General features: G+C 48.9%; 1 protein-coding gene across 1 annotated transcript; it reads right to left on the bottom strand.

Moving 5' to 3' along the window:
• Positions 1-6,123: 6,123 nt before the first annotated feature.
• Positions 6,124-14,071, bottom strand: LOC119171393 (uncharacterized). Its single transcript, XM_075893049.1, has 5 exons — positions 13,742-14,071; positions 12,853-13,134; positions 11,030-11,222; positions 9,915-10,303; positions 6,124-6,633 (listed from the first exon to the last, which is right to left on the bottom strand). Exons 1-5 carry the CDS (start codon positions 14,069-14,071, stop codon positions 6,268-6,270), a joined length of 1,560 nt encoding a protein of 519 aa, XP_075749164.1. The 3' UTR covers positions 6,124-6,267.
• Between the last annotated feature and the right edge of the window lie 307 nt (positions 14,072-14,378).

The following is a 14,378-nucleotide window of genomic DNA, read 5'->3' as shown; positions in this document are numbered from 1 at the left end:
TGACTCGAAAGTAGGCATACGAAATCCCGTGGACTTATTCGTTAACAGCCAGAAAATTAACCAAACACGAATTGCGAAAGCTGCATGCACCTACGAAACATGCATATCCTCAAAACGTCCTCGAGCAGACGATATCAGGACAATTCTTCGTCCTTAAAAAGGTCTCAAAGGGGCATTTTGGGGATAATCCTGCAAGTGTCGACTAGAGGACCAAATGAGGACGTCCTGAAACTGCCGAGGACGTTTGTACCATATGAGGACGACCTCAGGTCGTCGAGTGTTGTCTGGGCTCGAGCATTAATTTTCTGAGCTGCAGACATGCCGACCCGGGCGGATTACTTCATACCTACGCTGCCACGAGATATCCTCGGGAGCCAAAGACGAGCCCAGCAGACAATGGTGCCACCAGCTGGCAATCCAGAGACTGAAGGCGATTATAGACAAACACTAATTCCAACATACTCAGCAAAATTTGACCATCCCTATATGCTGACGGCCGGCCTTGGTGCGGCAGTACCTCAACACTCGCTTAGATCACTTGGATTTGCCGGCAAAGACCAACAGAGGGCAACTCACCCCTCATCACACGCAGGGAAATTGAAAGGTTGTGGGAGATGCGATTCACCTGGCAGGACCTGGGAAGGCAGCAGCAACATTGGACCAGGCCAAGTGAGCCGCTCGTGCCAGTGGTGCCCTGGAATATGGGCTCCACCCACGGAAACCTATGTTTGTCATTTAAATAACGGATGTTTATTCCTCTTTCATGGTAGCGTTTGTTGTGTCATGTTTATCGTGTAGTGTGACATAATTCTCTTCGCCCCTTGTGTGTGACGTCCAACCGGATATAAGAAAAAAAACTTGCCGTGTGGTTAAGACGCTCAGCTTCGGCGAAAGGGAACGTGGGTTCGAATCCCGCCTAGGTAACGAGTTCTTTTTTAGGGGCGAAGCTCCTTATGCTGTGGGTCGCATGTCCCGTGTCGTTGTAGTCCCCGTAGTAGTCGGCTGCACTGCAAAAACGTCGCAGAATATCCACGGAGGGAATGATGACTAGTGGGGCGAAACGTCCATCTGTTCGTCCATGCTTCCGTGCGTCTGTCCGCTTTGCCCGACTCAACATTCGTTTCGTGGATATGCTGCGATTTTTTTTTTTTTCGTCTCTATCTCTCTGCTTGTTCTCAGGCCACACCATAGTGGAGGAGTAGGAAAAACCTCTATTTAAATTGGCGATGCCAGATATTCCTTATCCACGCTGGGCTATAGTCGACATCCCCAGTGCGGGACGTCATTATTCGAAGCCGCACCGCCCGTGCCAGCAGGATCAAAGCATAGTTGCCGTTGGGTGCCAATTGAAAAGGCGCCAGAACTCAACCGAAGTGTAGCCGAAGTAGCCATGTCATTTAATAATGCCGCCAAATGGGTAGCAAAATGGAGCAAGAGTGATGTGTATGGAGTCCTTACTCTTGATAAATAAATGATACCATTTGAATAAGTAAAATATGGGAAATTCAAACGTAGCCAGCAAATACTCATAGCACCAACTGGAAATTTTCGTAGCCAAACGGGTTGAAAAGTAGCCAATTCGGCGCACAGCAGCCAACAACGGCAGCCCTGGAGCGCGGAGTTCGCTAGTTCTTCTAGTTCCGAGCTATTCAGCAGGGTCACCTCCCTTCCCTGTTTTGTGGGCTTGAGGATTAACGTTACCTTTGGGTTCTCTAAAACTGCTGCTTGGGTGAGTAGGTTCACGATTAAAATAAATTTACCAGCGCAAAAAAAAAAAGACTGAACTCTTATGAAGGACACACAGCCATCACTGAACTCTCAACTGATGTACTATTTCGAACGTCGGGCCTTTTTGTAGGCATGCGTCGAAACAACATAAAGATTACATGAAGGAAAACGCGGTGAAAACCACGTGACAACTGCTTGCCAAAAGGACAATCAACCGAAGGTAACCGTGTTGTCTAAAATTTCGATGCCATAAAGTACGCCCCCGAAATGAAAGTGAAAAAATATACTTGATCTTAAAACCGGCCGAGGCAAACACGTTAAACCTAGAGAAGTCAAGGCAGCAGAGTCAAGTGACGCTCTTGCAGTAGTTTGCTGGAAGCAAAACAAGCTCGCAATGTCGCCATCAAGTGGCCTAGCTCTTGCCTCCTGCGTGTGGGAAGGTGTAGGGGACAAAAAATTGGCCCCGTATCTGCATGTTAATCTACAAATGTCGTCACGACAGTCTTTCGTGTGGAGTGAGTGAACAAAACATTTATTTGATGTTCTGCGCAAGAAAATCTGTGAATGGTATTCTGAAGGCGCTGCGTTAGAGTGCCTCAAGCGTGTAGGGTAGGCGAACGAGCGCATCAAGTCACGTCACACGTGAGACATGAGCGCCATATGGCAGTTTTTTTTTTTTTTTTGAAAACGAAGCGCGAGGCACTGAGACGAACAGGTGATAAGGTGTAGAACGCAAAGTGACTGGTAGGTGCCACCACCGTGTCGTCTTAGCAAAGCGTTGGAAACGCTCGCCTTTTCGTGCAAGCGTTGCATAATCAGCGCAGCGCGATAAACGCTTAGAATTACCTATGTGTGCCTTTTCTAGTAAAAGATGCACATGCAGAATATATACGTCTTGTTATGGTTTTTTGATAATAATTGTTTTTTGATTGACAATCGAACAAGTATGAACGCTGAAGCTTGAGCAACACTAGTGGGCGCTGTGGATGGGGTAAGCCTAAGGTCCCTAGATGAAACAAGGTAGCGTCACTCATTGTTCTCGAGCCGTCCTCCTCACTCTTTCGATTACTCCTCTTATTTCTCTGTCATCCGCGTCTGTAATTGGTGCATTACTTGCACGTGATCTTGCAAATGGCTGGTGGTGTTATTTATTATTATGCAAAAGGTTCAAAACGAGTACGCATGCGCATATGGCTCCAGCCGGATTCTCGCCGTGACCAAAGACAAAATCGTAGCCAGAACATAAACTGAAGAGGAGGAGCGTTTCGGTGTGCGCTAAGTCGACCAAGATTGTTTCGCCATGCTCGTTCAATGCAACATCTGCGTTTTTTAGCAATGCTGCGTTGCCGCAAACAACAGAAAATGGTCTCGCTCTCTTCAACTTACCTCGTGCTTTCCGAGATGAAGCGCACCATGAAGTGCAACAATGAACCATTTCACGCGAATGCTTTCGTGCAACTCCGTCAACGTATGTCGACGCGGATCTGCGAAGCGAGTTCACTTGTCGGTTTTTATTGAAACGCCAGGCGCGCGTCTAATGCGTGTCTAGTGCATGCCAGTTGGTACAAATACATGTGGGTATGCACGTATACAGAACAGCTGTAGGTTGTAATCAACGCACCTTCAGAAACATTTCACTCTTGATTAGTTCCCGCTTGAGCCGAAACGCGCTGCTTCGAGACACCTCACCAGTAGAACTCTCACTTTTCAGGAAGTTCCCAGCACCGCATCAGAATCACTTGGCATCACGATTGTCCAAATGAGCACATTAAAAAAAACGTCATCGCAGTGCTGCTGGACGAGTGTTCGTACCAGTCTGGTCGTATTTTTTTTTTCTTGCGTGTGCACAAGCCGGTTGTAATCAATCGTCACAACATCACGCCCTGTGGCCACTTACAGGATCCAGCAAGAAGCACGTTCACTGTGTCACAAACACAATCACAAACACAATCGGAGAAGTGGACTAGTTAGAACTGGACGAAATACCACGGCCGTGGAACTAAAATGTACTACGCGAGACGCCATGGCTAGTGGTGTTAAGTATAGAACTGCCCAACGTCGCCGGTTGAGTAACGCACATCCCGCTTGCTCTTGTGTTGTGCCGTTTATGTTCATAAAGGTAACTGTTTATTCTACGTCTTATTTCGTTCCATTTTGTTTCATTTACATCTATTCGCCGTAGCAACAGAACCCAAACATTCGCTTTTGGGTGAACGTTTTAAACCTTCTAGGGGGCGCTTCAGGCAAATAAGCGAGGAGGAAAAGGGAGGGTGTCGCTACCTTGGAAACTTGTTTCATCTCACGGAGGAAGGAAAAGGTAAGGAGAGGCCCTGGCGTCACTCGTTGTGAAGCCGCGATGAAGCCGGAAGTCGGCCATATTGAGTAGGCAAATTCTCCCCTCTTGTTTACATATGAATGCGAAGCAGAAGGCGCGACTCCCTCTCCGGCTCGGAAAGCACGTGGGCTGCGCAGCGCGTGTGTCGTGACGATCCAAAACTAATGGAACTGGGCTCATCACTCTGAGCCAGCGGGACACCTTCAGCGAAATCGCTTCGTCCGAGTAATAACAAAGAGTAACAGCTCGCTGACAACGAAGCAACTACGAAAGAACGCGCGCTAGATGCACTGACAACGGATGTGCTTTCACGTCATTAATTCAGCAACTGTACAGACAACACGATCGGTCGTGCGCCTTCTACGGTTGCATTCCGCCACGCGACTGACGCAGCGTCCTGCCACTGTGTCCGTGTTCCGCGTGAAACTCACCTGCGTCAGCATTCTGCGACCGTGGTGACTTTGAGCACGGTGCTAGTGACAGTTGAACGTGGTTGCTGTTACGTTGAGATTACATGCAATGCTGGTGGAGAGTGTACCAAGCGGAACAGAAAAGGTGTTTTAATACGCACATGCAAGTTGTTACTGTACACACACAACACGAAACTACGTATGTGCACATGGTCCTCACGGCGTCTTGCTGGGCTCAACAGCGTCGTCCGTTGTCACAAGCAGGAGCACTGCTCAATCGTCACTGACCTGCAAGGCGTTCGTCGTCATTCAGCTTCGTCATGGTGCCCAACGCCATTTCACTGAACACTAACTGCTTCATCCGCGTCATCCGCCGCACGACACATGGATATGCACTTGTTCTACGCACTGTTGAAACCCCGTGATGGACAAAGAGATTTGTAAACGTTGCTAGGAGTAATGTAACAGCCAGACGAACACTGCGTAACCAATAACGCGGCGCAGAGCACAGATATTGTCCGCCACGGCTCAGCACGAGACCTGGGGAGGCACACATTCCGCCGCCAGCCGCGGCCGCTCACTGCTAGACCAGCTTCACTGCGCAACACGTAACCATAACAACGCCGCCATTGTGCCTACTGAATATGGCCGCCATGATGTCATTTCCGACACATTTTTTACGCCCTGCGCCGGCTGGGCATGCCCTCTCCTTACCTTTTTCCTTCCTCCGTGTTTCATCTAGAGACCTTAGGTAAGCCTAGAGTTACTGTATATGCTACCTTTAGGTAGCGTATACAGTAACTAGAGTTACTATATATCCTACCTAATGTTACTGTATATAAATGGCCTACCTAGAGTTACTGTATATGCTACCTAAAAGTAGCATACACAGTAACTCTAGGTTGGCCGCTTGGGGTATCGGCTGGTGCTGCTTAATGTACCCATTTCACGTTAAGGGTGGACAAACAGAAATGTACAGGCAGGCAGACCAAAATTTTTGCGTCAAGGGCCCCCAAGAAAGACCATCGTCTTTATAAGACGAAGAGGTGTATCTGGGAGTCAAACGCGTCTCCTGGAGGCATGATAACGGGTCACGTTAATATCTTCTAGCGCGCGTGATAGTGAATCGATTTTAGAAGCTATTCTGGTAAAACACTCGCAAAAGACTCAATGTTGCATCTTTCAGGTTTCCTTGTATACCTGCAAACTAGTATGAGCATTCATCGTGTCTTTGGAAAGCAACTTAACTAGTGATTGATTGATTTGTGGGGTTTAACGTCCCAAAACCACCATATGATTATGAGAGACGCCGTAGTGGAGGGCTCAGGAAACTTAGACCACCAGGGGCTCTTCAACATGCACCCAAATCTGAGCGCACGGGCCTACAACATTACCGCCTCCATCGGAAATGCAGCCGCCACAACCAGGATTCGATCCCGCGACCTGAGGGTCAGCAGCCGAGTACCTTAGCCACTAGACCACCACTGCGGGGCAACTTAACTAATGCGTGACCTGCGTTGTGCGACAAGGATGAAGTAGAATTTAATGATATTGCGGGGAGAGGTTTTATTTATTTTTTTTGTAATGATAGATATACTTGGTATACTTTTGCGCCTATATGCAAACGGCATACGACTCGGCAAACGAAGCTTTCGTAAATAATATAATATATTACTGGCTCAAACATTATGAACAGTGAGCAGAAGAGCTCTCAGATACAGTGTGTGCATTGCTGCGAAATGTACAGTTTGGAACTGCTTAAATTCGCCGACCCGAGTCCCTTCATTAACGAAACTACGCAACAAGATCATGCAATGTAGGCGCTGCTCTTAAGCGGATGCCATTTCCCGAGTAGCAGCAGTCCACGTCCCTCTCGGGCCACTTGCAATGGAATGTGCGGGCAAACTGGCCCGACCTGAACATGCCGTAAAGGCACACTTTGGCGGCTTCCTTATCCCCGCAAGTGGTTTGGCAGAAGCGCCGGAAGAAGAGTTGTAGCCTGAGCCTCTCGGTTGCGGCATCCTCGTCAACAGGCACGCCCTGACTGGATTCTCTTCTGTCGCCTTTGCGCCACTGCGAAGTGGCAGCGGTCAGAGCCAGGTCCAGGGCCCAGGGAAGGAACACCATTGTCCGAAGGCTTGCGTCGCTCACATTGTCAGCCTGCGCTCATCGCGCGCGGCGAAAATTTTGCAGTGTTACGACCAACTTTGACGTGTTAAAGTAGGAAAGGCTGAGATGCCAGCTACGAAGGAGAGGGTCCGACAGAATGTCGTCTGATGCGAACGAACATTGCGGGAAACGTCGATGAACGCCGACCAAGGTGAATTTCGGCTCCCCTACGAGGTACCTCGTCCAAGATGGCGAACAAGGCTCCTGTGTGGGAGCCAGAACTTCAGCACATATTTTTCATGTTGGTCAGCGTCCATCAATGTTTCCATTTATATTACAGCTATACCTGGCATGAGGAGCTAGACGCACTCGCATCACCTAGCTTAGGCATGTTGAATTCTTCATTAAGAGGGGGTGCCATATTTTACTGCGGTATCTCCCCCCCCCCGGCCCCCTCGCACTGGTAAAGTTCTTGCAATGGACGCAAACGTGAAAATGAAGTGACGATGTGCTTTTTACAATGTGATGTGCTTATGTGGTAGCTTCTCGTGCCCTTGTGTCCTTTCGCGCCACACCAAAGCTCTTTTCACGACGGCTCGCCTTTGGTCGCCGGGTGTCCCGCCGTGGTGGTCTAGTGGCTAAGATACTCAGCGGCTGACCCGCAGGTCGCGGGATTGAATCCCGGCTGCGGCGGCTGCATTTCCGATGGAGGCGGAAATGTTGTAGGCCCGTGTGCTCAGATTTGGGTGCACGTTGAAGAACCTCAGGAGGTCGAAATTTCCGGAGCCCTCCACTAAGGCGTCTCTCACAATCATATGGTGGTTTTGGGACGTTAAACCCCACATATCAATCAATCAATTCGGTCGCCAGGTCATGGGAGGTGCTCTTGCAATGCACTCTAATTTAGTCCTCAGCCGACGTCATCGCCAGTACCGGAATGACCGTCAGCCTGCACCTTACACCATGACGGCCGGGAGAGGTCTGGCTGAGTAATGTTATACGGCAGACCTGGCACCCACTTAGATGATAAAGTGGTCTGGACTGGCTATCCCCCCTCCTCCGCTGTGCGCACGCGCCTATGTCTTCTAGCACGTCCGTTGTGCATCGTGGGCTAACGCTATCTCCAATAGCGTGTGCCCACGAAAAAAGCACATCAAGCCACCGGCCTTGTCTCGGCTCGCCCTTCATATCGGAACGTATTGTACTTCATTTCAATAAGTATAGTTAGAGAACAATGTGCGGAATCCATGTGAATGCCACTTAATTTTCATAACGTGCTCAAGCATGGCATATGGAATTATTGGAACGCACACAGACCGTTTCAGCAGAGTACTGACGGCTGTGATCGACAATAAGGCGAATCTTTATATTTATTTTTTAGTGCGATACACCATAAGAAAGAAGACATTACAAAGCGCCTTGTCCCGTTTTTTTTTTCTTCTTGTGTCGTTGCGCGCTAAATAAAGGGGGGTCACTTTAGTTTCACAACATGTCCGTCAACTCATTGTATTGAGCCCGAATTGTTTAGCCGTGTTCTAATACCGGCATGGTCAGCTTTTCATTAAAAAGAACTTCGCTTTCGTTCGAAAGGCGAAGTTTTGACTCCTGTATATTATAACAATGTATGAGGCAGCTATCCGACATAAGGCTCGTATATAGCTTTATGGCCATAAAGGCCCATCCACGCGCTAACCGCACCGCACGTAGTGGGACACCTGCCGCATGCAAGCGGAGGGTCAAAGAATGTCGCCAATTTGCTCTTTCACCCCCCGCTTGCGTGCAGCAGGTGTCCTGCCACTTGCGGTGTAACAGTGCGGATAGCACGTGCATTTGACCTAAACACTACCATGATCACTTGCTTAGTTAATCGAGCATGGTGCCATGCGTTAACAAGAAAGCGCGATCTATGTCGTAACGCTAACTTGATGAACATAAATCTTGGGGTTTAAGGTCCCAAAACCGCGATATGCTTATGAGACACCGTATAGTGGAGGGCTCCAGAATTTTCAAGCAGCTGGGGTTCTTCAACGTGCACCTAAATCTAAGCACGTGGGCCTCAAGTATTTTCGTCTCCATCGAAAATGCAGCTGCCGCGGCCGGGATTCGACCCCGCGACCTACGGGTCAGCGGCCGAGTGCCTTAGCCGCTATAGACCACCGTGGCAGGTAATTTTAATGCCAGCTCGAAGAGAAGTTAGTGATAAACCACAACTTTCCTTCTCGCTTCTTTGAGGTACCGGAAGCTGCAACGTTAGTAAGGGTTAAACGGTCGTTTATTCACTTCTGCTGCCTTAGAAAATGTTGCAGCATCGAGCTGTCTCAAAGAAGCAGATGCAATGTGAAACTGGCTTTTTCGTGCCATTACACATGCCGGCGTTGTAAAAACCGACAAGGAGGCACAGATCACTCGAAGTGATAAGCTCATCCATCCTTCACAACTGCATGGTGTTGATTACTCGCACGGAAGGGCGCGCGCCATCTTTTTCGACGATAGTTATAGCGCGAGAACAAAACGACGACACAGAGACAAGAAGGACACGAAAGACACGAGCGCTATTCTTCCTTGTTGTCTCTGTGTCGTCGTTTTGTTCTCGCGCTATAACTATCGTCATGCCATACCAACTAGCCCAAGCTGCCACACATCTTTTTCGAGCTTCGCTGCGCAGAGCAACGGCCCGCGCTCCTGGTCGTACTCAGTGGTCGAACTGGCTCTGTTTCTCTCTCTCTCAAAAACATAAGAAACACAATTAAAAAACCCTAATGCCCTCTCTAACCCATATAGCCTTGCGTGATTTTCTGTGCAAGTGATTCTTAAAAGAGAGGAAAGAAGATAAAAGTAAGCCCCGTAACTGTCTGCGTCTTAGTGCGACACCGCGACAGTGGCTCACGAGGGATAAGGGTATGGAGGGGTTAAGAGGGATAGGGAGGATTAAAGGAATAGGGATAGAGATAGGGCAGGGACAGAGAGACCCACATACGGAAATAAGAAGAAGATACGAAAGATGGCCGCGGTCGCAGGAGTCTGAGAAAGGACCACCACTCAGCGAGGGTTCTTGTCGGCGTCAAGAGATGGCGTAGGGTGACCCAGTCGGCCAGAGCTGTGCTGTCGTCGGAGATCGCGGGGGAACAACCGGTCGGCACGAAATCCAGCGAGCGAGTCGCGATTTTCTGTACTTCAAGGCGCATTCACACTTTCTTTGGAGGGGGGGGGGGGGGGGATGGCAAAAGTCTCAGAAATGCACTCGCTTCGCCGCTTTAGGACCGGAAAACTACGCGGCGAGCCCGATCCGAAAAAAAAAAGAAAAGATTCGACCAGCGTATCCGCTGACTCACCATAAGCAGATCCATGGCATCGGTGCGCACGCACTGGCCATATTCGCTCAGGCGGGCTCTCAGCTCGGGCTTGCGGGCGCTGACGGTGTGCGCCCACTCTACGAGCAGCATCACGCCCAGCGTCGAGTAGTCCAGACTTGGCTCGCCGGCGTCCGCGTGAAGCAGGTCTGGAGTGAGCGACGCTGTTGGCGCCACTAAAGCCCCGGCGAGATCGGGCTCGATGCGTCCTTCTATCTGCCAGTGAACTGCAGCGGCAGCTTCGGCGCTAACGCAAGCCGGTGCAGCCGTCTTGCGAGCCAGCAGTATATTAGCTACAAAATCGTCACCGTAGCTCGCTTTCTTTCGGGTCGCCGTTGATCTGGTGACGCAGCCGTCTGTGATAACGCTCCCTGATAGTGGATGAAGGGCAGATATCATAATAAGGTGCCTTTACTGACTGAACAATAATTTGCTGAGAGTTGGGCTAGTTGGTGGAAGTTAACCGTTGAAAAAGTTTCTTACAGCGCCCGAAGTACGGATAGCATAAGAGAAAAAAGGGCGTGCGCGTAATCACCAAGGAGTTTTATCGAGTAAAAGATGACACATATACAGTGAAAGATAACGATATCAGTTCATTGGCCGCTCGATTGTAGTCACCAGAAAATCCGCCGTCACTCTCTTGCGTCTAGATATTGCACGTCACAATCAGCAAGTATACCCGTCCACGTCTTCTCGTTATCGCATAAGCTTCAAACAGCTCCAGTTCAACGCGCTTATGTAAGAACTTAGGATTTTATACCGTCGTCAGGACTGCAGTGCACGGGATCTGTTCAAAGCTTAGACCATTATGAAAGCAGGGTGATGTTTTAGCGATCTTTAAGTTGCAACTTGCTGACAGCGATGAAGTTTTTTTTTTCAGTTTTGCGCGCGTATTTTCACGCACTCGCGTACAAACTCATGAACTAACATACTATAAAGCATGTTAACGTGTACTCTCTCCTCCCCCCTTCCCCCATCTTGAAAACAATCATCGCTACTTCTATATTTTTGAGTATCTTGATTTAAGATGCTTGAACGTACATGTATATATAGTATTTCTACAAATGATCTGCTCGGTGAGGTAACCTGATGATTACCTGCCCTCTTGACCACCATCTTCTGTTGGAAATCAACGATGTTCAATGCAAAGCTTTCTTTGATCCACGTGCTCGTTTTGATGCCCTGGTTCAGCGCTGCCACCATATTCCCGAGGTAGGCCGGTGTTGCAGCTACTTCCAGCGAACGCGCCAGCCATGAGGCGAACTGTACGCTCATGTGCTCACCAGTGGCCTGCAGGGGGAGCAGGGAAATACGTACAGCAAGTAAAGATTCACTACGTACAGCTCTAGCTCTTAAAGGTTAAGTCGCAAGTGGAATGGTCATGTGTACGAGTGTTACCAGTGTAGTGGGGAGTTCGCGAGGCAACGACTAGTGGAACCATCTCTGAGTGCGAAGCGCGAGTGTTCGCACGAGCTGTAGACGCTGGACTGCTCAAGCATTTGTGTACGTACCGGCTGTCTGCCTACTGCCTGGTGTCGCTATTAAACTCCCTTGCAAAGTGGTGGAGGTGCTGGGTGTGCTACAGCATGGAGTCATCAAGCCTTCTTGTAGTCCAGCTTCTACAGCTCGCGCCCACGCTCGCGCTTCGCACTCAGAGATGGTCCCACTAGTCATTGCCTTGCGAATTCCCCACTACACCAGGAGCATGTCGTTTCCTCACCGACGAAAGTGAATCACAGGCGTCCAGGCTTGTTTTCGCAGAAGATGCGTTCTTTGTAAATACGGGAGACCTGACTTTCTGAATACTCGTGCCAAGACAGTCGGTTTAGACACTGAAGCATACGAAGATGATTGAAGTGAGAGGATGACAGTGATGTGCACAAACAAAGGGCTCTGCTTCGAGTATTTAAAATGTTATACTAATAACGTCTTGGGTCTTACGTGTGAAACAATGATAAGATTATGAGGCGCGCCATATACAAACGACACAGAAAATTTCTACTATCTGGTGCTCCTCACAGATAACGCACAGTACAAGGGCCTCTGGCATTTCGCCGCTATCGAAATGCGACCGCCACGGCCAGGAGCGAATCATGCAGTGACCTTCGGATCAGGAACAGAGCACCAAACCACTGCACCATGAAGGTGAACTGTTTATAATGTTCCGACACGAATGCTTAATTCAGTAGCCTCCAGAGTTCGAGTTATCCTTCGCTATAAAAAAAATTGGAAGTGTGATCGACTTTCACCTTTAAGAGTCGAGTGTGATAGCGTAATCAGGCCTTACGCGCATGCATCACCTTCAACCACACCGCAAGGAAGGGAACTTTTGTACGCGTGATATTGAACCTTTCAAACTATACCCTTGAATGTCTGCTGCATGTACAGTAGCAAATTGCCCGCTACGCCATAATTCTTCCGTTCACAAATTGACGAAGTATACCCAATACGCGTTCGTAGTGTGCCACGCACACGTGCATAGCCACACACTTTGTGACAAATGGGTTGAACAACCCAACCGCTGTGAAATTTACATAACTTTACACCTCGTGTTATTCTGCACTTATGCCAAGCAATATAACGTGCGTTATACGGATACATCATCAACTAGATTGCATTCTTATAGATAGTTTAACCACGGTCTTTCAGGCACTGTCGTGGCTCCATGATACGACACTTGCTTGCCACACAGAAGGTCAGGGTTCGACTCTCACTCAAACGCAAGATTGTTTACTTATTAACTATAGCATCTATGTCAAATTTTCACTGATTGTCAACGCCGCTTTCTGTGTAACAACCAAAGACGCCGACACCAGAATTTTCGAAAACGAGCCCTTCAACGCTATCGCCTTAATAAGCGCACTGGCCACTTCGTCTTCAGCTTGAAATATAGTTTGGACTACATATTAAGGCTTAGCACCTGTAAACACAACGTGATGTCTTCAAAGCCAGCGTAGTTGGTCGCCAACAAGTAAGGGTACTTCATGACCTGCGCAAGCATCAGCAGCAGTGAGTAAATGCCCGTGACTCGCAGGTCGGTCGTGGTTAGTGCTGCGACCATCCGTTTTAGGACATCCACAGCCCCGACGCTCACGACCGCATTCTTTAGGTCGGTCGATTCATTGGAGGAGGAGTAGGCACGCTCCAGGACGTCTTCCATCACGTGCTCCCAGGACACGTCCAGAGTTGGAGTCTCTGCGTTCTATGTTCATCAGAATTCAAGGAGTGAGTGAGTCTATATACAAGTTCTATTCAGAAGTCACCGTTCAAAAAGGCACAACATTGCAGAGGAATGCAGTCACAGTTGATGCGATTCTACTTTGCAGATATCGTCGCAGAAATTGTAGTGCGATAGCTTAATGTTTGACTTGTAATTTTATTACAAGTCTGGACGCCGTCCTTGCGGCAGGTTGCGATAAAAAGTATAATTACTTGCACGACCGTTGGTTAAAAAGTAAGATCTCACCACAGGCGAACCTGTGGTCTACCATCGTATACATGACACAAATGACAGGTGTATGGTTAAATCGACAGTATAAAAAGTACATCGTGCATGCTGTTATCTCATGCAAGCTTGCGTTCTGAGAAGCGCTATGTGTCATTGCACATGATATTGACGTTGTACGCGTAGTTCAGTATGCCTCCAGAGGCCGTTTAGCGAGTATCAGTGGTGGAAATAAAGAGCATGCTAATCTAACGACTAGGTCGTTTTAACATCCACCGTAAAATGCTTCCAATCAACATATGTGAGAAGTCGTTACGTCTGATGAGGCAATATGAAACGTTTTGATGCAGCCACGGGTACATACCACTGCGAAGCTGGTGGTGTTGAGCGGCAGGGTGTCTACTTGGTTCCTTGCCAGTTCAACTCTGGCGTCCAGGCTCTGCAGAGCGGCAATCAATGAGCTATTCCTGGACCAATCGAGCTCGCGGAGCATCACATTGACGAATGACGTGGCACGGTCTCCAAGAGTGGACTGAAGGCTCTCACCTAGGTCCAGGACTAGAGGCCCCGCACTTTCGCCCTTGCTCACCCGAACCAACCCGGCGAGACCCGTGCGAAGATTGGCGGCCACGACGTGGTCTAAAAGCTGTTGCATGCTCGTTAAGTCGGTCCACGAGCTCTTGTTGAGGCCCATTCTCTCTAGCAATGCTGTGGAATCGGTTCTCGGACGTTTATGGGCGTAAGAGAGGCAGCTGGAGTAGAAGCGAGCCATTCCGACGTCGCGTGGTCTGCGGAAGCGCAGACGGGTCTCATTAGTTCGGGTCGTCCAGCGTACCACTTCTGATTTCACTATGTCTTACATTACATCTTGAAGAGGCTGAACCTGCTAGGTAACATTGTCGGCATTCCCTCTAATGGTGCCTCGTTTACGCGGAATATAGCGAGACCAAGTACCACAGCATGTAGGCTCCTGTTCGACCAGGTGTTCTAACATGTGTACC

The sequence above is a fragment of the Rhipicephalus microplus genome, chromosome 4, assembly GCF_043290135.1.
Source record: "Rhipicephalus microplus isolate Deutch F79 chromosome 4, USDA_Rmic, whole genome shotgun sequence".
Taxonomy (NCBI): Eukaryota; Metazoa; Arthropoda; class Arachnida; order Ixodida; family Ixodidae; genus Rhipicephalus; species Rhipicephalus microplus.
This window is presented reverse-complemented; position numbering and strand designations above follow the sequence as displayed.